This window comes from Panthera pardus, unplaced genomic scaffold (assembly GCF_024362965.1).
Source record: "Panthera pardus isolate Hobbes unplaced genomic scaffold, ASM2436296v1 HiC_scaffold_4, whole genome shotgun sequence".
Taxonomy (NCBI): Eukaryota; Metazoa; Chordata; class Mammalia; order Carnivora; family Felidae; genus Panthera; species Panthera pardus.
In genome coordinates, this window is record NW_026526969.1 from 20,433,643 (window position 1) to 20,454,824 (window position 21,182).

A 21,182-nucleotide genomic window follows, 5' to 3' on the forward strand; every position below is an offset into this window, starting at 1 on the left:
CATGAGTTTGAGCCCCACGTTGGGCTCTGTGCTGACGATTCAGAGCCTGCTTTGGATTCTGTGTCTCCCTCTCTCTGCCCCTCCCCTGCTCATGCTCTGTCTCTCTCTCAAAAATAAACATTAAAAAAAATTTTTTTTAAATACAGTTTATTTATGTTGAGAAAAAGAGAGTGGACGAGGGACAGAGAGAGGGAGAAGAGAGAGTCAGAGTCCCGAGCAGGCTCTACACTATCAGCACAGAGCCCAATTCAGGGCTCAAACTCCCAAACCATGAGACCATGACCTGAGCCTAAGTCAGACACTTAACTGAGCCACCCAGGTGCCCATTTTAAGATTTTTTTTAAAAGACTGTAGCTACTCAGGGGCGCCTGGGTGGCTCAGTTGGTTAAGCCTCTGACTTCGGCTCAAGTTTTGATCTCATGGTTCATGAGTTCAAGCCCCACATCAGGCTTTGCACTGACAGTACAGAGCCTGCTTGGGATTCTCTCCCTCTCTCTCTCTGCCCCTCCCCCGCTTGTTCACGATCTCTCTCTCCCTCCCAATGAATAAATAAACTTAAAAAGAAAAAAAGAAAAGAAAAGAATGACTACTAGAAAAGGTAAATGACCTGGAAGGCCCCAGGCTCACAGTATCTTTCTGGTGGCCAGTGCCACCTCGGACGTCTCCTGGCAGAAGCAAGTGGAGCCCTAGATGAAGGGTCTTTCCCCATCTCTGCCCCTAACAGCCACCCCCTCCTTTGCCCTCAGCTAATCTGGGAGCCTCTTCTAAGCTCGGCACGACAGTGGACGTACTGCAGGAAAAGATTGGGAACCTCCAGAGATCCAGGATGAAGGTCAGTGCCCCGGGGCAGAAAGACACTAGGGGATGGTGGCTTGAGGCAGGCTGACAGCTGAATTGCTGACCCAGGACCAGAATTTGTTGTGTAGCTAAAAGGCGGCCTGGGGGAGTGAGTGGGGCAAAGGAGACAGACCTGGCAGGTGCAGGAGTCCCAGTGGGTCGTGGCTATGTGGTCCCCCACCAACGAGGGTTCTCAGCACTGGCCTGGTACATTCTTCAAGCCCCTTCCCTGCCATGGTGACCTTCGATGCCGAGGGCTTCATGACTGTGTCTCCCCCCTTTTAGGAGGAGGAACTTGAAAGAATTTGGGGCCACCAAATAGAGATAATAAAGGATCACCACCTCATGCTGGACAGGGCAGTGGAAAAGCTCCAGACTCGCCTGGGTGACTTGAAGGTCTGTTTGGTTTTCTTAAATATTTTATTTTTTATTTTTGAGACAGAGAAAGAGCATGCACACAAGAGCTGAGGAGGGGCAGGGAGAGAGGGGAACTGAGGATCCGAAGCAGGCTCTGCACTGACAGCAAAGAACCCGATGCAGGGCTGGAACTCATGGACTGTGAGATCATAACCTGAGCCAAAGTCAGATTCTCAACTGACTGAGCCACCCAGGCACCCCAAGTCTGGGGGTTTGGGTGGGCAGGTAGGGGGAGGATTCCATACTAGGACGTTTGGACCCTCCTTTCAAGGGTTCACAGCTACACCCAAGGCAGGGGAACCAGGGACCCTGCACTGGCATTTCATCTTGCATTAATTACACTTCAATTGAAACCAACAAATCTGCCCCCCCCCCACCTCCGCCCCCAAACATATAAGCAAGAGGGCCTGGGCAACATCTGTGTTGTTGACCCCTGGGTCACCCGCCCCCAGAAAGGTGCCTGGAGCACAGCCAACACTCAACATGTGCTGAAGGCATCAGCGAATGAGTGAGGGGATTTCTTGCACCAACTGTTAGGTTCATAACATTTCCCCTAACCCAGCTCAGCACCGGTGGGTCTTCCCAGAATGGCAGGCTTACTGACATGACAATTGTGCACACAGACACCAAGCACCTAGTAGGGGCCCCCTTGGACACCGTCTCCCATGGGCCTGGAGGGTCTGACTCAACTGGCCTGATGACCCTGGCCCCAAGGTCCTCAGGGCCAGTCCCATCTGTGCCTTGTCTCCAAGGTGTCCCCAGGCTTTGGAGGAGGGCCCAAAGTCCTTCCCAGCAGGAAGACAGGACCTTCCCCCAGAATGAAAGAGACAAAACCCCAAACAGAACCACCCAATATAATTTCCATGGGGGCTTCTGATCCAAGTCAGGGGGCTATTGGTGGGGTGCACTAGGATGTAGGGGGCGCAAGAAAAAGGCACATCTCCCCCCCCCCCCGCCCCCATGCAGGTTCCAGGCTAGGACACACACAGGGCAACTTGGTGGGGAAAAGAACTTCTGGAAAGGGAGCCAGTTCCTAGCCCGGGTGAGGGCGGTGGGTATCTGGGGTTGCAGGCTCAGACCTTTGCGAATACCGAGGTCAGGAACGACTTCATCTCCTGCCAACTCTGGACCCTTACTTATCACTGCCCTCCTGCGAGGCTGGGCCGCCACGCCCTGTGGACATATTGATGGAGACCGGAGCCCGTCCGTTCAGCACGTCTGCTGAGTGGCCAGCACCCTGCCCTGCCCTGTGCACAGTGTCTGCCTCCAAGTAGCTGTCACTTGAGGGAAACTCCAGAGGACAAGGCCTGACCAAACAGTGCCAAATGGAACAAGGCAGCCTTTGTCCTTCCAGCCCCTGTGCCAACAGGAATTAGTTGCTTATAAAAGTTAACCCTGGAAAGACCCGGAGCAGACTTAGTATACAACACATGCTTCGCTAAATATTTCCTTTTTTTTTTTTTAAGTTGTTATTTATTTATTTGCTTGTTTATTTAGGGACAGTAAGCACGAATGGGGGAGGTGGCAGAGAGGGGGAGAGAGAATCCCAAGCAGGCTCCACACCACTGGTGCAGAGCCCCATGTGGGGCTTGAACTCCTGAACCAGGAGATCATGGCTTGAGCCGAAGTCGGACGCTTAACCGACTGAGCCACCCGGGCGCCCCAAAATGCCCACGTCTTAAGTCTAAGAGCTCAGTCCACGTCTGCCTGTTCCTGCAGCCACACCGCCACCACGCAAGCAGGAGGGAGATGTTTCCATCCCCTTGCTGTGCGTCTCTCCGAGAGTTTTCCACTGAGAACCAAGCGAGAACATAAGTGGGGGCAGAACTCTTTCTCATGGGCTTTGTAGAAAACGTGACTTGCCTTTTGCAAGTGGATGAGTGTCTTTTATAAGCCAGAGGCTGCATTCCAGAACCACTCCTGGAAGAGACCATCATATTCTGAGTTGTGGCTCGGTGCAGGAGGAGACCGAAAAGACGGCCAGTGAGTATACCACTTACTGGGTGTATTCGTTTTCTGTGGCTGCTGTAACAAATGATCGCAAACTGGGTAGCTTGAAACGCTAGGTACGTATTCTGTCACAGCCCTGGAGGCCAAAAGCCAGAATGCAAGGTGTTGGCAGGGCCTTGCTCAGACTGAGGATCCTTGCCTCGACCAGTTTCTGGTGGCTCCAGGGGTTCCTTGTCTTGTAGCCACATCACTCCAGTCTCTGCCTCTGTCGTCACATGGCCTGTTCCCTCTATGTGTCTGTCTTCACATCACGTCTTTATAAGGACACCAGTCAATGGATTTAGGCCCTGCCCTGATCCAGTATCATCTCATCTTTTTTTTTTTTTTAATGTTTTATTATTTTATCTTTGAGAGAGAAAGAGAGACAGAGTGTGAGCATGGGAGGGGCCGAGAGGGAGGGAGACACAGAATCTGAAGCAGGCTCCAGGTTCGGAGCTGTCAGCACAGAGCCTGATGGGGGCTTGAACTCACAAGCAGTGAGATCACGACCTGAGCTGAAGTCGGACGCTCAACCACCGGAGCCACCCAGGCGCCCCAGGTATCACCTCATCTTAACCAATTACATCTGCAAAGACCCTATTTCCAAACAAGGCCACGTTCACGGGTTCTGGGCAGGCACGAATTTTGGGGAGGACATTAATCAACTCAGTACACAGGTGATCCTAGCAGTAGAAGTTAGAAGGTCCCAGCTAATCACTCCTCTTTATTTCCAGATTTTAATTAGAAAGAGCCAAGTGGAGATCTAAATATTACCATCAGGCCTGATGACTCCAAAAGGTCAGGGATCCCTGCTGATGTGGGGTTAGAGGAAGCAATGACTTGAGGCCAAAACAGGACCTTCCTTCCACACCTGCATTTCCCATTCTAGACTCTGGGACCCATCTTTGGGGAAGGTGGACATGGTGGAACTTGGCATTTATTAGAATTAGGTTCAGGGCACCCCGATGGCTCAGTTGGTTAAGGATCCAACTTTGGCTCAGGTCAAGATCTCACAGTTCATGAGTTTGAGCCCCATGTCAGGCTCTGTGCTGACGGCTCAGAGCCTGGAGCCTGCTTTGATTCTGTGTCTCCTTCTCTCTCTGCCCCTCCCCCACTGTGCTCTGTCTCTTTGTCTCAAAAATAAATAAATGTAAAAAAAAATTTTTTTTAGATTGTCCATGCTCAAATTAAAAACCTCGAAATGCACAAGGTGGACAAAAGTGTGATGGAGCAGGAGCTGAAAGAGGTGAGTGATCAGAGACTCCTCTCCCCTCCCGCCCCTGCATCCTGAGCCCAGCTCTCCCACCCAGGGCATCGGGGTCATCTAGACAAGACGAGACCAGGCAGAGAGCCTCCCAGGTTCCTTCCACCTGTATCGTATAGAAGGGCTGGGGAAGCTTCCCCAAAGTTGTCCCATCAACTCCTATTTTCAGTGACTCAGGGTGAATGACAGTTTGTTATTTGCGCTTAAAAATCAGGCAGCAGCTTCTCCATCACGGGAAGACCTTGGCTTACACCTGATAGCTGTGTCTGAGCCAATTAGACCCCGAGGTTGAATTTCAGCCAAGGCCAGGCGTTCAGGGTCCCAAACTCGAAAACACGGACCGGAGTGGTCTGATCCCGCCCCCCTCCAGCTTCCTCCTTCTGCCACCCCAGCATCACCGCCGCTCTGAGTCCCCTCTGTCCCCAGAAAGCCGACAGGAGCACCCTGGCAGGCAAGGCGAGCCGAGCTGACCTGGAGACGGTGGCGATGGAGCTGAACGAGATGATTCAGAGCATGCTCTTCAGGGTCGTGACCCACGAGAATGACTGGAAGAAGGCTGAGGAAAAGCTGAGCAAGGACCTGAGCACCAAGGTGAGTACCCCCCAGCAGTCGTCTCCTGCTGTGTAACAAGTGACCCTGAAATGTGACAGCTTGAAACGACAAACGCTCTACAGTTGCCGAGGCTCGGGAATTGGGGAGCGGCTTAATTGAGTGACTCGGGGTCTCCCGTGAGGCTGCAGTCAAGATGCCGTTGGCGAGACACCTCACTCCCTCACCACACGGACTTCTCACAGAGTGGCAGCCAACGTCCCCAGGGCAGGTGGCCCAGGAGAGCGCAATGGAAGCTCCGTCAGCTTCTATGACTTAGCCACGGCGCATCATCTCTGTAGTAGCCTCGTTCCACGGGCCAGCCCTACCCCGTGTGAAAGGGTGTGAGCAGGGAGGATCTTGGAGACTGACTGCCATAACTCTCATGCCTGGGCAAGCAAGGGGGCAGGGTGGGATGGGGCGGGGTGTCTGCTGATAATTTATTTATCCATGCATCCTTTACTGACCACCTGTGATAAATGTTGCTAACGAGTCACATGCCTTGATTTGTACCATCCAGTAGAGAGACAGGCACAGTCAGACCAACAGTTATACTTCTGTGTGGTTCCTGCAGCAGGGGCTGCTGGTATGGCCAGGAGAGCGTGGGCTCGGAATCAGGCAGCCCCTCTGAGCAGCAGCGTGCCCCGAGTGCTACGACCTCGCTGAGCCTCAGATTTCTCATCTACAAAACAAGGATATGTTCATTCATCAGCTATGCGCTGGGCACGTATGACGCTCGTCACTGGGGATATAACAACAATCAAAACAGATATGGGATGTGTTTCTCATGGAGATGCCCTTGTCTTTCTTTTTTTTCCAAATGTTTATTTATTTTTGAGAGAGAGCGCGAACAGGGCAGTGGCAGAAAGAGAGAGAGAGAGAGACAGACAGACAGACAGACAGACAGACATAGAATCCGAAGCAGGCTCCGGGTTCCAGGCTGACAGCACAGAGCCTGACACAGGGCTCGAACTCACGGACCGTGAGATCATGACCAGAGCCAAAGTCGGACGCTTAACCGACTGAGCCACCCAGGCGCCCTGGAAACACATTTGTCTTAAAAATCACACAAATCAACGTAGAATTGCAGCCAGAGGAACTATAGTCATCTACAGAACAACTGACCTATTTTTCTTCAGTAATTCAATGATAGGGTGGGAAAAAAAGTGGAGACAGAGAGACTGTTCTAGATGAAAAGTGTCTCCAGAGACAAAACAACCCAGTGCAGTCCATGAGGAGTCCTGGCTTGTGTCCTGGTTCAATTGAGCCAAGTCTACAAAAGGGCTGGCAATGAGAACAGTCAGGAATTACTGTTCATGCATTGGGTATCACGTAGGAAAATGTCCTCACGAGTACGACAGTATTCATGAGTGAGGTGTCATGGTCTTTGTAAGTTTTCAAAAGATAGCCCATCGAAAGAATAAGGCAGATGTAGCAATCTGTTAAGAATGATGGACTCCGGATGGTGGGTGTATGGGGGTTAATGATTCTGGTCTTTTCACTTTTCTGGGTGTTTCGATTTCTTCCTAATAGAAAGCTTTATAAATTTTTGTTTTAAGTGCTTTTTCTTTTCTTCCTGTATTTTTAATTGTGACAGAACTCACACAACCTAAAATTAACCATTTGAAGTGACTAAATCCGTGGCATTCAGTACATTTATAGTGTTGTGCAAACACCTCCCCTATTTAAGATATTTCCATCCCCCACAAAGAAGCCTGTGCCCATTTATACAGACACTTTCCAGCCCGCCCTGCCCCCAGTCCCTGCCAACCCCTGGGCTACTTTCCGTCTCTGTGGCTTTGCCTATTCTGGACATTTCATGTAAGTGGAATCATACATCCTGTGACCTTTTGTGACTGGCTTCTTGACCTTAGCATCATGGTTTCAAGGTTCATTTATGGATCAGACTCCCCATTCTTTATCATGGTTGAACAATATTCCATCAGCCGGATAGACCACATTCTGTTTATTCATTCATCTGTTGATGGACATTCGGGTTGTCTCTACCTTTGACTATTATGAATAATGCTTCTGTGAACATACACGTACAAGTTTTTAAATCTTTTTTCAGAAAGTTTATTTTGAGACAGAGAGAGTGTGTGAGCATGTGACCAGGGAAGGGGCAGAGAGAGAGAGAGAGAGAGAGAGAGAGAGAGAGAGAGAGAGAGAAAGGATCCCAAATGGTTTCACACTGTCAACGCAGAGCCTGACGTGGAGCTAGAACTCAAACTGTGAGATCATGACCTGAGCTGAAGTCAAGGGTCGGACGCTCTACCGACTGAGCCAGCCAGTCAGCTGCCCCTGGAACGAACACCTTAAAAATTCAAAAGTCCCCCCGTGGAAAGCAGTCTGGCAATTTCTCAGAAAGTTAGATATCGAGTCCTATACAACCCAGCACTTCCAACCCCTGTAGCCAACAGAAATGAAAACAGGTCCACGCAAAAGCTCATACGGAAATGTTCAAAGAAGCATTACTCATAATAGCCAGCGGGTGAATGGATAAACAAATTGTGGTCTCTCTGTACAGTGGGTACAATGAGATATTATTCAGCCATAAAAAGAAATGAAGCCCTGATTCATGGTATAACCCATGAACCTTGACAACATGGTGCTGAGTGAAAGCCAAACACCAAAGGCAACAGAGGATGTGACTCCATTTATGTGAAGTATCCTAAACAGGCAAATCCACAGCCATGAACGGGATCAGTGGTTGCCTACACCTGAGGGTTTGGGGGGAAACGAGGGGCCATCGCTAATGGGTACAGGGTTTCTTTGGGGAGTAATTGGGATGTTCCAGAACTGGTTGCACTCATGGTCCGTTGTAAGTATACTTCATACTCAGTGAATATGTGTCGCATGTGTGAATCTCAGGCCTGGGGACCGCTGGGAGAAATGTGTCTTGGGCCTGAGGGCCTCAGTTGAGCAGTAGTGTTGATTTTATCTTTTGGAGGCAGTAACTGGCAGTATTTCTTTGCCTTGGCTACTGGGGAGCTCACTTTGCGGCTCCATTCCGGCAACAGTGTGCGTTAGGGGTATGAACCGTAACCTAAGCTTGATCGTGTCCCCTTTGACCCCCTCGCTTTTGCTGTTTAATCTTGTTACCCAACATTGGGTAACTTTGCTGCAGATCCTTTTCTTGAGCAAGGTGGGGTGTGAATTAGTTAACTAAACCCTCTTTTGTTCCCTTTGGCTGTGTGCAGCTGGCCCACAGTGATTTGGATGACCTGAAGAAAGACGTGGATGAGGTCTGGAAAATAGTCAGGAAGCTGCTGATTGAAGGCCTCCGATTTGACCCTGACAGTGCTGCTGGCTTTAGGAAGTGAGCCCCTCCTGGGTGGGGGTGCACCTCCCAGAGGCTGGGGACAATACCCTTTCTCCAGAGAGGAAATGAGATGGGTATCCCAGCAGATTCTGGAAGGAAGGATTCCAGACCTGTGGACCCAGGGAGAAGGAGTGGGGCTTCCCAGCTTGGGGGTTGAGGGTGGGATGGGGCTGAGGGCACCCCCGAGGGGGGCATCTCTGGTCTTGGCTGGCAGAGGGGCTCCAGGAATGTATCTGCTCCAAAGCCCTTTTGCTGTGAATGAGGAAACTGAAGCTCACGGACGGTAGGGGCCATGCAGGGCCTCACAGGGAGCCTGGGTGGATCTGGGACTGGAGCCTGTCACCATTTCCCACACCCCATCTAGACAGAGTCCTAGGCAGAGGAAATCAATGTTGGGGGGGCAGTCTCCTGTCCTAAGATGACCCCTCATCCTTCCAAATATCCCCTGTGAAGGGCAGCTTTCCAGAAGGACCCTGGTTTTAAAGACCTCCATTATGTTTGGGCCAGACACATAAGCTGCACACACTTTGTCCCCCACTGCTGCAGGTGGCCACAGGTGGGGATCCGCAGGGGCCAGCAGGGCAGACTTGAGCTGGGCCAGGCCAGCGGGAGTGGGGTGTGGAGGGAAGTCCTGACCCTGCGGTACAGACAGGCCTTCCCCACGGGGCAGCAGCTGATGGCCGGCTGTCTTCCAGGAAACTGTTTGAGCGGGTGAAATGCATCTCCTGCGACCGGCCCGTGGAGATGATGACTGGCCCGTGAGTACCGCCACCAGGGGGCGTCTGTGCCCAACCCCTCTCTTCTGGATTCTCCAGAATCGCCCAGCCCTACCTGCCCTGGGGGGGTTGTAGGTACATGATTTAGATGTTCATCCGGCCCTATACACCATTCCGCACACATCATGTCCTTTGCTCCCTGTCCTGGGCAGGAGCACTGGCATCCCCTCCTTTGCCAGCCCTGCCTGGTGTCCCGTGTGTGCCAGGGTCAAGGTCAGCTCCAAAAGCAAAAGGATGGAAGGAAAGTGGGGAAAAGCTGAACTTTGTGGGACTTCGTTGCATGTATTTTTAGAGTCTAAAACTTTTGTTTATTGAGGTGAGATTCACATAACATAAACCATCTTCAAGTGAACAATTCAGGGGGCGTCTGGATGACTCAGTTGGCTAAGCATCCAACTTTGGCTCAGGTCATGATCTCATGGTTTGTGGGATCAAGCCCCGTGTTGGGCTGACACTGTGGAGCCTGCTTGGAATTATCTCTCTCCCTCTCTGTTTCTCTCTGCTCCTCCCCCATTCCCATTCTCTCTCTATTTAAATAAATAAACATTTCTTTAAAAAGATACCTTAGGGGGGCGCCTGGGTGGCTCAGTTGGTTGGGTGGCCGACTTTGGCTCAGGTCATGATCTCTCAGTCCGTGAGTTCGAGCCCCGCATCGGGCTCTGTGCTGACAGCTCAGAGCCTGGAGCCTGTTTCAGATTCTGTGTCTCCCTCTCTCTCTGACCCTCCCCCGTTTATGCTCTGTCTCTCTCTGTCTCAAAAATAAATAAACGCAAAAAATAAATAAATAAATAAAAATTAAAAAAAATAAAAAGATACCTTAGGGGCACCTGGGTGGCTCAGTTGGTTAGGCATCCGACTTCGGCTCTGGTCATGATCTCACAGTCCGTGAGTTTGAGCCCCGCGTCGGGCTCTGGGCTGACAGCTCAGAACCTGGAGCCTGCTTCGGTTTCTGTGTCCCTCTCTCTCTGCCCCTCCCCCACTCGCCTCTGTCTCTCTCTCTCAATCTCTCAAAAATAAAACATTAAAAAATTTTTTTTAAAGATTTTTTTTAAAGATACCTTATAAAATATAAGATGTTATTGTGGCTTAAATAATATGGTAAAGTATATGAATGTTTTTGGTGCAACCTGGTGAATTTGTATGTGTGTATACACCTTTATAACCACCTCTCAGATCAAAGTGTAGAACAGTTCCCGCTGCCCAGAAAGCTGATATTTTACTTTGTTTTCATTTTTGTTGTTGTTTAGGTAAAATACACATAGCGCAAATCAATCATTTTAGATAGAACAGGCCAGTGGCATTTAGTGTATTGACAATATTGTGTAACCGCCACTCCGGCTGGCAACAGAGCACTTCCACCAACTTCTCTGTTTCAAGGATTTACCTATTCTGGTTTTTAGTTTTATAATCAGAACAGTTGTTCTTTATGACATCTCAAAGATCACTGGGGCTCTTCAGAGCCCTTGTGCAGTGGCCCCATGCTGCAGATGTCTCTAGAAAGTAGGCTGGATTTGAGGTGCCTGGGTGGCTCAGGGTGGTAAAGCATCCGGCTCTTGGTCTCAGCTCAGGTCACGATCTCACAGTTTGTAGGTTCAAGCCCTGCGTCAGGCTCTGCGTTGACATCATGGAGCCTGTGTGAGATCCTCTGTCTCCCTCACTCTCTGCCCCTCCCCTGTTTATACATGCTCACACCCTCTCGCTCTCTCTCTCTCTCTCTCAAAATCAATAAATAAACTTGACGGCTGGGTTTAAGGGAGGGCTTCCTGAAGGAGGGAGCCCGGGGCCATCTGCTGGCCACTTGTACCTCCCACTTAACTCTTGTCCCCAACAGGCAACTCATCACCATCCGCAAAGCCCACCTCCTCTCGCGGCTGCGCCCCGCCAGTGCCAACAGCTATGAGTACCTGCAGCGGCAACGGATGAGGTGAGCGGGCTGGGGGTCTGTCCCATAGAGGGGGTCCTCAGGGGCCCGGGAGCCCTGCAGACACGTCAGCTCCAGTCCTGGGATCCAAAGGCGGTCCCAGGGCATTGTCAGCCATCTGCAAGGGAGCTGTTTTGGGACAGCCGTGGCTGGGGCAGCAGATGGCCTGGGAGAGAATCGCAGAGAGGATTGGGCTTATTTACTGGGCATCTATTACGGGCCGAGACGACTGGGGAAGGGTTCTCATTTAAGTCTCATGACTCTTATGAGCTAGAATTGAGGTGCCTGCTTCCAGCTGGAGGAAATAAGCGAGGACCGTGGCCTCAGGCTTGGTGTGGCCAGGCGGGCACTGCACTGAGCGCTTGGGCATACCTGACCTCAGTGAATCCTCAAGCCTTCCCTTTGAGGTGTATTCTGTCATCACCCCACTTCATAGTTGAAGAAACTGAGGCTCAGATAACTTAGCCACCTGCCCAGGTGGGGAAATGATGGCTGAACAACTATCACAGCCATGTAAAGGGGAGGGCCATGGGGGGGGGGGGCCTGTGCCTGACACCCCCCACCTTCCCGTGCCTGATTCCTTCTTGAGATCAAAGGTTCAAAGCCTTCCATTGGCAGGCCAGACTGGGGTCCCAGGGGTAGGTGGGATCTGGGGGAGCACAGGACTCGATTTTTCCCGTCTGCCCCAACTGTGCCTGTCCATATCCACTCGCCAGCCCATAGTGGCCCCTCAAACTCAAGCTGGAAGAAATTCCAATCTTGTCTTGCTATTGGTCAGGCCCTTGGGCCCACCCTGCTGCTCCTCTGGGGCAGAGGGGTCTCCCAGCAGCTGCTGTCCTACCTGTCCTACCCCAGGGAACACCAGCAGCTACAGCAGCTTCAGGATCTTGAAGACCAGGACAGGAGTCTGGATGCGCTGGGACCCCAGCAGGACTGGGGCGACGGCCCCGGCAATGATGCTAACCTCAAGTTCAAGTCCTATGACTTGTCAACATTCTACCCCTACGGGGACCCTGAGGTGTTGGACTATGACACAGTGAGTGCGGCAGAAGCCCTGGGCATGGGTGACCCCCCGGGGGAGGCCGTGCTCTGCCTGGCCTCTGTGTGTCCTGGAGAGGCAGGCAAGGACTCTCCCTGATCTGGGGCCCGGGCCATCTAACAGGCCGAGGTGGACATTCTGGGAGTGGACGGGATCCTGTACAAGGGCCGAATGATCAACCAGGATGGGGCACGGCCTTCGACGGGCGTGGAGAAGGAGCTGGCAGGTGAGGGGTATCAGGCCTTCCGGGGAGCCCCCACCCTCAATGTCCTGGCTTTGCTGGGCAGCATGAGGAGGTGCAGGTGGGGCTCAGAGCTGGCCCCATCCCTGACTTGGGGATCTTCAAGTGGCAGGAGGCCTTCACACAGCTACTTGAAAAAACGGAGCCCTGCTATATGCCAGGTGCTGCACCGGTCACCGGAGAGGCAGTGGGGAGCAAAGAAAGATGGGCTGCTCGGGGTCTCCACATGAGTGGGAGAAACAGAATGTAAGCAAATAACCTGAAGGGGAGGATCCATTGTTAGCAATAGCAATGAATAGCTGACCAGAGGGGAGCGCCCTGGTGACAAAGGATGCTGGCCTAGGGAGGGGTGCCAGATGGCCTCCCCAAGAAGGATGCTGGGCTGGGGATGGGAGGGTTGTGAGGAGAATGCCAGTCCAAGGAGAGGCATCTGATGAGGGAATAGGGTAAGCTGGATGAAGGGGTCGGGTGGGAAGAAAGTGGTCCAGGTGGGGGGGAATAGCAGGTGCAAAGGCCCGCAGTGGGGAGAAGCCAGGCACGATTGGGAGTCAGGAAGGTGAGTCTCCCTGCGGTATGGAGACTGGGAAGGGGTTGGGCATGATGAAGAGATATGCATAGACACTGGAGGCCTGTGTCCTAATGTCCCAGGTAGGTGAGGATTGGGTTAGGTGGGGACACATGGATCACTCACTCTGATTGCTGCAGCATCAAAGCCCCTGCTCCAGCTGGCTCCTACCTGGGGCTCCAGGCCTCAGCTCCAGCCATGGGCCGGCAGTGCTAGAAGGGGTACCTCCTCTGCACCACTCTTCAGGGTTTTCTCCTTCCGGAAGAGCCATACACTTCTCCATTGCAGAGGAACCCTGGAGTCCCAAAGTGGCTGGAGGGTTAAATTCTGCCCATGGTATTCTTCCTCACCCTGCTTTGTCCCCATTGACTTGAGGACTAAATACCAGGTATGCAAGAAAAGGAAATGGGACTGTTTTATTGGGAATGCTGGGCAAAGAAGAGGCCGCGTTAGTGTCCTGGGACACATGCAACAAATGGCCGCAAACTGGGGGGCTTAAGACAAAAGAAGTTCTCAGAGTTCAGGAGCCTGGATGTCCAAAATCAAGGTGTCGCAGTGCTGTGTTCACAACCAGGGCTCCGGGGGAGGCTTCTACCTGCGTCTTCCAGCTCCTAGTGGCTCCATACATAACTTGGCTCATGGCCGTGTCCCTCCAGCGTCTGCCTCCGTCTTCTTGTGGCCTAATCCCTGTGTTTTCTCCTTTTCTCCTGGAAGGACATTTGTCATCGGGTTTAGGGCCCACCTTAACCTGGGATGAGCTCATGTCGAGATCCTTAATTACATCTGCAAAGACCCTTTCTCCGAATAAGGTTACATTCCTAGGTTCTGGGGAGCGTATCTCTTTGGGGACCACCATTCAACACACTACAGGTCCCTGCGCTGGCCCAGGAGGTCAGGACACCATCTGAGCCCTGCATTCCCCCGGCATGGGTCCGGCTCCCCCTGGACAAGCCTCAACCCCCCAGCAGTGGCTGCTGTTGGGAGGGGACTCAGGCTAAGCTTCAGGGGTCACCGGGCAGGGTAATAACCACGGTGGCTAATATTTAATGAGCCCCGAGTTCTTGCCAGGCCTGCACCGTCTCCTTTCAGCTGGCAAAAACCCAGTGAGGCATTGCACCAACGAGCAGGTGAGGGCCGCTTGCCGGAAGGTGGGGGAGCCCTTATCTCCACTCAGGCACTAGACAGGGCCCCTCTCCACCTACCTCCCCTGGGCTGTCACCCAGAGGGCAGGGCTTCCCTCCCCATGGCTCAGTCATTCTTGAGACCCACGCAGCAAAGTAGGACTGAATCAAAGGACACCTCAACTGCTTTGTTCTGCTTGGGGACAACAAAGTCTAACTACTTTTAGAAGCTGGTTCGAAACCCGCCTGTGGCCAGATCTTTTGACCAGATTGCTCTTATCACTCATTTATTTACTCAAAAGAACATTCTAATCCAAAACGGACTCAGTATCTAAACCTAAATGAGCCAGTGTGAGCCCTGCCCCTCCCCTGTATGCCCCTCCAGCCTGGCCCCCGATGCATTAGTCTGTTCATATCACTGTCCAGTGTGCCCTGCCATTTACTCAGCTCTTTGCCAGCTGGGGGCCACTGAAGGGCATCTGGCCAGCCTGTGCTCTCCAGGTGCTTGCACTGAGTCAGGAGCTCAGGCCGGGGCAGAGGAACACCCATTCAGTCCCCAGTGAGCCGTGTCCCCATAGGAGGGTGGTGGACGTGCCGAGGCTAGTGGTTCTCAGGCTTGACTTTTGAAGAAGTGCCCTGGAAGGAAGGCTAAGTTCAGGCAGGACTCAGGACGTAGGAGGAGGCAGGCAGGGGGGCGTCACCAGCCTCAGCCCTCCTCACCAGCTTTGGGTGAACTGCCTAAAACACGCACAGTGACTGGGCCCCTCCCCAGCTCAGAACCTGTTGGTAGGAGTTTCCTATGGATGCTGTAACAAATTACCCCAACCAAGTGGCTTAAAACAACCCACATTTATTTTATCTTAGTTCAGGAGATCAGCAATCTGAAATGAGTATCACAGGGCTAAAATCAAGGGATCAGCAGGTCTAGTTCCTTCTGAGGCTCTAGGGGAGACCATTTCCTTACCGTTTTCACCCCATTTCTTGTCTTGTAGCCCCTTCCTCCAGCTCAAGATGTGTCTCTCCGTCCTTACCTCCCCTTCTCTGACTCTGACCCTCCAGCCTTCCTCTTTAGAACCTCGTGATTCCATTGGGTCACCTGGATCATTCAGAATACTCTCTGTCTTGAGATCCTTAACTTGATCACATCTGCCAAGTCCCCCTCTGCCAAGTCAGGTGACACAGTCACAGGTTTTGGGGATTGGAACAGGGACATCTCAGGGGCATTGCCCCCAGAGTCAGGCTCCTTGGCTGATCTGTGGTGGGGGGTGGGGGGTGGGGGGGCTTGTCCCCTGTATGCCCCTCCCTTCAGCATCTCAGAACTGTTTGCTTTTCTCTCAGTGAGCCCAGCTGTCTCCCACCTCTGCCCAGGCTGTGCATCTGCCTCCAAGCCCTGGAGAATCTGTCTCATCTGCCAGAGCTCAGGGTCCCCTCCTGTTGAGAGCCTCACGGCTCCTCAGCTTCTGGCTTATGCAGAGGTGGAAAAGCCACAGAGGAGGGCCCAGAAGGAGCAGGTGTTGGGGTCAGATGGCGAGTTTGAATTCTGACCTACAGAATCCAGGGAATCAGTAAGACCTCAGGGAGAGTGCTGGGTCAGAACCCTGTTTCCAAGCCTCGCTGGGTCTCGATTTCGAACCTGGGCCCTGGGCCCACATCTCTCACCTTGGAGGGAAGCAATGTGACAGTCTCACTGGTTGGCTGGTTGGCTGGTCCCGCCTGAGACCTGTGGACAGATCCAGGTGCCACCGGGTGATCAGAACGGGGGCCTGGGAGCCCCCCCTTGATTGGGCATTTGCTTTTACGCAGAACCCACAAAACACACTGGAGTTAGTTCTTAGTACAGGTTCAAGGAACAGTAGATACAGACCTTAAGACATAGTTAGGAATGCAAGAGGTTTGGGGGTGGGGTGGTTAACAAAGAGGAGGGAGGAAAGGGAGGAGGCAAGCAGAGACCCCCAGTGGCCAGGCCCTGTGCTCCGTCTTTGGCTTGAGGTGCTAACAGCCCCTGAGGTGCTAACAGCTGGAGGCTCTTGGCTCCCTGTACCCCTGCAGCTGAACAGTGAGTTGGTTTTTTTCTTCTTTCCTTCCTTCCTTCCTTCCTTCCTTCCTTCCTTCCTTCCTTCCTTCCTTCCTTCCTTCTTTCTTTCTCTCTCTCTCTCTCTCTTCCTTCCTTCTTTCATATAATTTATTGTCAAGCTGGCTAACATACAGTGTGTATAGCATGCTCTTGGTTTCCAGAGTAGATTCCCATGATTCATCGCTTTACGTACAATACCCAGTGCTCATCCGAACAAGTGCCCTCCTCAATGCCCATCACCCATTTTCCCCTTTCTCCTTCCACCCCCTCCCATCAACTCTCAGTTTGTTCTCTGTATTTAAGAGTCTCTTATGAGTTTGCCTCCCTCCCTGTTTGAAACTATTTTTCCCCTTCCCTTCCCCCATGGTTTTCTGGTAAGTTTCTCAGGTTCCACATATGAGTAAAAACGTACCGTATCTGTCTTTCTCTGACTGACATATTTCACTCAGCATAAGACCCTCCAGTTCCATCCACATTGCTGCAAATGGAAGGATTTCATTCTTTCCCATTGCCAAGTAGTATTCCATTGTATAGAAAAACCACATCTTCTTTACCCATTCATCAGTTGATGGACATTTGGGCTCTTTCCATGGTTTGGCTGTTGTTGAAAGCCTGCTATAAAGTGAGTCCTTTCTTTCTTTCTTTCTTTTTCTTTCTTTCTTTTCTTTTCTTTTCTTTTTTTTTTTTTTTTTTTGACCTGGGTTATTTCTTATTTATTTATTTATTTATTTATTTATTTATTTTAATAAGAAATTTATTGTCAAATTGTTTTCATACAACACCCAGTGCTCATCCCAACAGGTGCCCTCCTCAATGCCCATCACCCACTTTCCCCTCCCTCCCACCCCCCCATCAGCCCTCAGTTTATTCTCAGTTTTTAAGAGTCTCTTATGGTTTGGCTCCCTCCCTCTCTTTTTTTTTTTTTTCCTTCCCCTCCCCCATGGTCTTCTGTTAAGTTTCTCAGGATCCACATAAGAGTGAAAACATATGGTATAAAGTGAATTCTTTCTTAAAAGGGAGGTCCACAGAGCACATTCTGCTGCCACATGGCCCTGGTCATTCATTTGGTCATTCCTGAGCCCTTCTTGGTGTCAGGCATATTTTAGATACCACTGGGGAGACCCAATGTGGTCAAAATAAAGTTACTGCCCCCTTAGAGTTCTTACCCTATGAAGGACCATAGGATATAAATAGATAAAAAGTTCACTGAGTAAGATGAAACACGGAAGTTGGGGAGAGAATGGCCAGGGAGGAGTCCCTGGTGAGCTAACAAAGCGGGAATTGTCAGGACAGCCAGGAAGGACACAGGTGTCCAGGCAGAAGGAACAATCTGGTGTCCATCGTGGGAAGGAGCTTGGTGCCTGTAACTCGTCCTGAGAGCCAGGCCGGGGCCCTCCCCTCACCCACATCCTCACCCTGAGGGTCCCTCTTCTTGTGCAGCCTTTGGTCTGGGTGGCCAGTCATGGGGATTCTTGGCTGGATAGGGAGAAGGAGATGTGTTGGGTTCAAAAGTGAAGGACGGAGCCAGATCCTAGAGGCCAAATGTTGTACAATCCCTGGTCTGTGAAAGGTCCAGAACAGGAATATCACAGAGACAAGAAGAGGATTCGTGCCTGCCAGCGGTTGGGGGAGGGAGGAAGGGAAATGAATATTTCATGGGCACAGGGTTTCCTTCTGGTGGGATGAAATGTTCTGGAACTAGCTAGAGGTGGTTGTCGCACACCATTGTGAATGAGCGTTAAAGTCACTGAATTGTTGGCTTAAATGGTTAATTTTGTGCGGCGCCTGGCTGGCTCAGTCAGTGGAGCATGTGACTCTTGATCTCGGGGCTGTGATTTTGAGCTCCACATTGGGCACAGAGGTTACTTACTGTGTGTTGTGTGAATTTCATCTCAAAAAAAAAAAAAATTCACACACACAAGGTGAGGGATGAGAGGGTGGGGGTGGGGGCATGATGGCCGTGGTCTGGCCCCAGGGAGAACATCTACGCCTTGAGAAACTCTGGGTGGGAGGAGGGATCTTCCACGAAAGAGAGGCTGAGGGGCAGGTGTGTGCAGAAGGCGGGCAGGTCTGGGAAACGGTGAAAGGGCCTTTGCAGGACAAGTGGGGAGTCTGGGGTCAGGCGGAACTCTGCAAGAGTCCTCACCCATTCCTCTGTCTTCTCCTTTCTTTTCCTCTAAGCTGTGAAGGTTCCGCATCCCCCAACTCGAAGCCTGTATGATCGTGAACGTCCGAGTGCCTTGTTTGGTGCCATCTACCCCCGTGAGTACCTGCCCTCCGAACACCCTGGCCCAGCTGGGGTCCCGGCAGGGTCTCTGGGGCTCACCCGTCCCAGCCTGGGGCGCTCCTGACCCACCTCATCCGTCTCTCACCTGCTCTGTGTATGCCAGGGTCCAAGAAGTCCCCTCAGGTGTCCCATCCCCCTGCCAAGCACCCAGCTCCCTGGCCATGGCTTCAAGCCATCCTGGGCTCCTGGTTTACCCTTCAGCGGGGCTTCCTGGCCAAGCACCATCCAGGCGGCCGAGACCAGGTGTCTGTCCCCTAGCTGCAGGGATGGGATGAGGGGCCCATTCACCATCCTGGGCCTCTCTGCCTGGGGCCCCACGAGCTGGGCGGGGGGATTCCTCTGATTGCCATCACCACGTACCAGGCACCTGCGGATGCTTTACAGCCTGTGCAACGCTCTCTCCCTTCTCATCCATGCCGTCCTCGGCCCAGTTGGGTGGGTGTGCACTACTCTCCCAGCTCACAGTGCGGAGCTGAGGCACCGCAACCCTGACCCTGGATTCCACGTTCATGTGCACTCGAGCATCCGACTGTGGCGTCATTTATCTGGAGTCACCCCCGGGGGAACTTTAGGGTGTGTCTGGGACGGGGTGAGCCATGGGAAAGCACTTCCGGTCTTGTCTACTTAATGGGTATGACCCATCAGGCCAGCCGACCCCCTCCCCCCCCACCCCCCCTCCCCCCACCGCCTGCCTGTGATTGTTGCTGGGACACAGCATCGTCTCTCCTGCCTCTCTCAGGCCTGCACCCCCGCAAAGGCGTGTGCTTAGCCACCTCGGGCTCCCAGCCTCCGATGCCAGCTCGGCCTCCATCGCTGCCGCCCCTGCCCCTGCTGCCGCCACTGACGCCATCCCAGGGGGACCCCCAGCAGGTCCCGCGGCCTGCCCGGCACACACGGCCTCTGCGCCTCGAGTCCCGAGCCGGCACGCAGCCTGCCAGCCCGTGAGCCCTGCGTCCTTCACCCCTCCCTTCATCCCTCCTCTCCCCCTGCTGGCAGAGACTGGGCCCTGAGCTCAGCCTGAGGAGGGTGCAGGGGACCTGGACATGGGTGAAAGGCCTCCATAAGGGACTGATTTTGACTCAGTGGCTGTTTTTGTTTGTGTTTTTTTTTTTTAAGTTTATTTATTTGAGAGAGAGACAGAGAGTGAGCGAGGAAGCAGGGCAGGGAGAGAGTATCCCAAGCAGGCTCCACGGTCAGCTCAGAGCCTGATGCAGGGCTTGATCTCATGACCGCGATCATGACCTGAGCTGAAATCAAGACTCGGACGCCCCTTAACTCTATACGTACGCACACAACACAATCCTTCTTTCTTATCCTGCACTTCGTGGAGAACACAGCTCTCTAGATTGAATTTTCCACTGAGCCAACATAATTCCTTGACCAGTCTTCAATACAACAGCTAACATGCTTTTAAAAACAATCACTTTCCTTTTTTATTTTGCTGAAATGATTCTATCAGAATCAGTTCCTAGTACAGCTACTGCCGACGTACGTTTTCTTTGGGGGCCGTTATTTCTGACAAGACTGCTTTTCTCATGGGAGCCAAATATGACTGTGTGCCTCCTTTTGTATTTCATGCTGATCCTTCCCACCAGTCATTATAGTCATGGATTGGATATTTTTAAAACCTGATTGTTGATGTTTACGTTTTGGCCAGTCCTCGAGGAATTGGGAGCAGAGGCCCCTGGAACGCCCTGGGCTGCCCTTTCCCCAGGGCCAGAATCCCGCTCGCCTGTTTGACGTCCTTCTGTTTCTTCCGGGGGGTGACTGCCCATACTCTTGGTGGAGCGAGGAGCAGACTGGGAGGTCATGATGACCTGATCTGGCAATTTAGCGGGCAGCCCGGGACCGCAGAGGGCGCATACCTGCCTTCCAGCATTGTACACGCCCGGCTTGCTTGCCCTCCTTGCCTCTCCCCTTCTCTTCCTCTCCCTGTCCACTCCATGGCTCTGGCTAGTTGTGCCCACTATGCTTTTCATACTTCTGACACGTCTTCCACATTACACAATCTCTCCCTGTATGGTTTTGGGGCATGACTCCCCCACCCCACCCCACCATGCACTGGAGGCCCTGGGGAGGGTGGCTGAGTGGGCAAGGGAGTGGGGGAAGGGAGCTGCCCAAGGGTCTGCTCTGGGGGAGCCAGGGTGCTGGCATGGAGTGGGAGCCCTGGACCTGGAGGCCATCAGAGTCTGGGAATGCTGCCTGCCTGCCCCCTTCCTGATGGTCTCCCGGCCGTGTCCCCAGCTCCTCACCTGTGACCACTCCCAGCCCCTGACTTCTCTTTTCTTTCTCCAAGGACTGTGTCTAAATGAGGCCAAGCTTTTCCTGACCCAGGTGACTTACCTGTCCCAGACACCTTGGGGGGCACCGGCTGGTGCAGTCCTGGACCCTGCACCCATCCCCGTATCACAGATGAGTATTCTTGGAACGTTCTCCCCATAATAAAATCTTTCACTTTTTTGACTGTGGATGAGGGTGACTGGCCTGGCACCCCCTGCAGAGAGCGGCCTTGTCTGCCCCACGTGGGTGGGTGGACCTGCTGGTCCCTACTCAGGCCCCACCCCAAGGTCAACCTCCCAGAGCCGCTGGCCAGAACCACCCTGGCTGAGTCCCAGCAGACAATCAACAGCAAAGCTTCTTGCCTCTGCCACATTTCCCACCACGGCAAAGTGTCCTGAGCCTGCCCTAGCCCTGTGTTCTGGGAAGATCGGAGGTCTGGGGCAGGGGTAGTGATGTGATTG

General features: G+C 52.6%; 1 protein-coding gene across 8 annotated transcripts in view; it reads left to right on the forward strand.

Moving 5' to 3' along the window:
* CUNH16orf96 (chromosome unknown C16orf96 homolog) overlaps window positions 1-20,909 on the forward strand; it is a 52,359-nt gene extending 31,450 nt beyond the window's left edge. For 5 of the 8 annotated variants that reach the window (XM_053894053.1, XM_053894052.1, XM_053894051.1 and 2 more), the window contains 12 exons: window positions 747-832; window positions 1,123-1,233; window positions 4,415-4,489; window positions 4,934-5,098; window positions 8,296-8,414; window positions 9,113-9,175; window positions 11,025-11,117; window positions 11,970-12,150; window positions 12,277-12,379; window positions 18,336-18,416; window positions 19,181-19,382; window positions 20,738-20,909. In XM_053894053.1, coding sequence (XP_053750028.1) covers window positions 747-832; window positions 1,123-1,233; window positions 4,415-4,489; window positions 4,934-5,098; window positions 8,296-8,414; window positions 9,113-9,175; window positions 11,025-11,117; window positions 11,970-12,150; window positions 12,277-12,379; window positions 18,336-18,416; window positions 19,181-19,382; window positions 20,738-20,753 — 1,295 coding nt within the window. In that variant the 3' untranslated portion in view covers window positions 20,754-20,909. Of the gene's footprint in view, window positions 1-746; window positions 833-1,122; window positions 1,234-4,414; window positions 4,490-4,933; window positions 5,099-8,295; window positions 8,415-9,112; window positions 9,176-11,024; window positions 11,118-11,969; window positions 12,151-12,276; window positions 12,380-12,506; window positions 12,739-18,335; window positions 18,417-19,180; window positions 19,383-20,737 lie in introns of those variants that run through there. The other 3 variants (XR_008419179.1, XM_053894056.1, XM_053894057.1) reach the window with 3 other exon arrangements.
* Window positions 20,910-21,182: the final 273 nt, after the last annotated feature.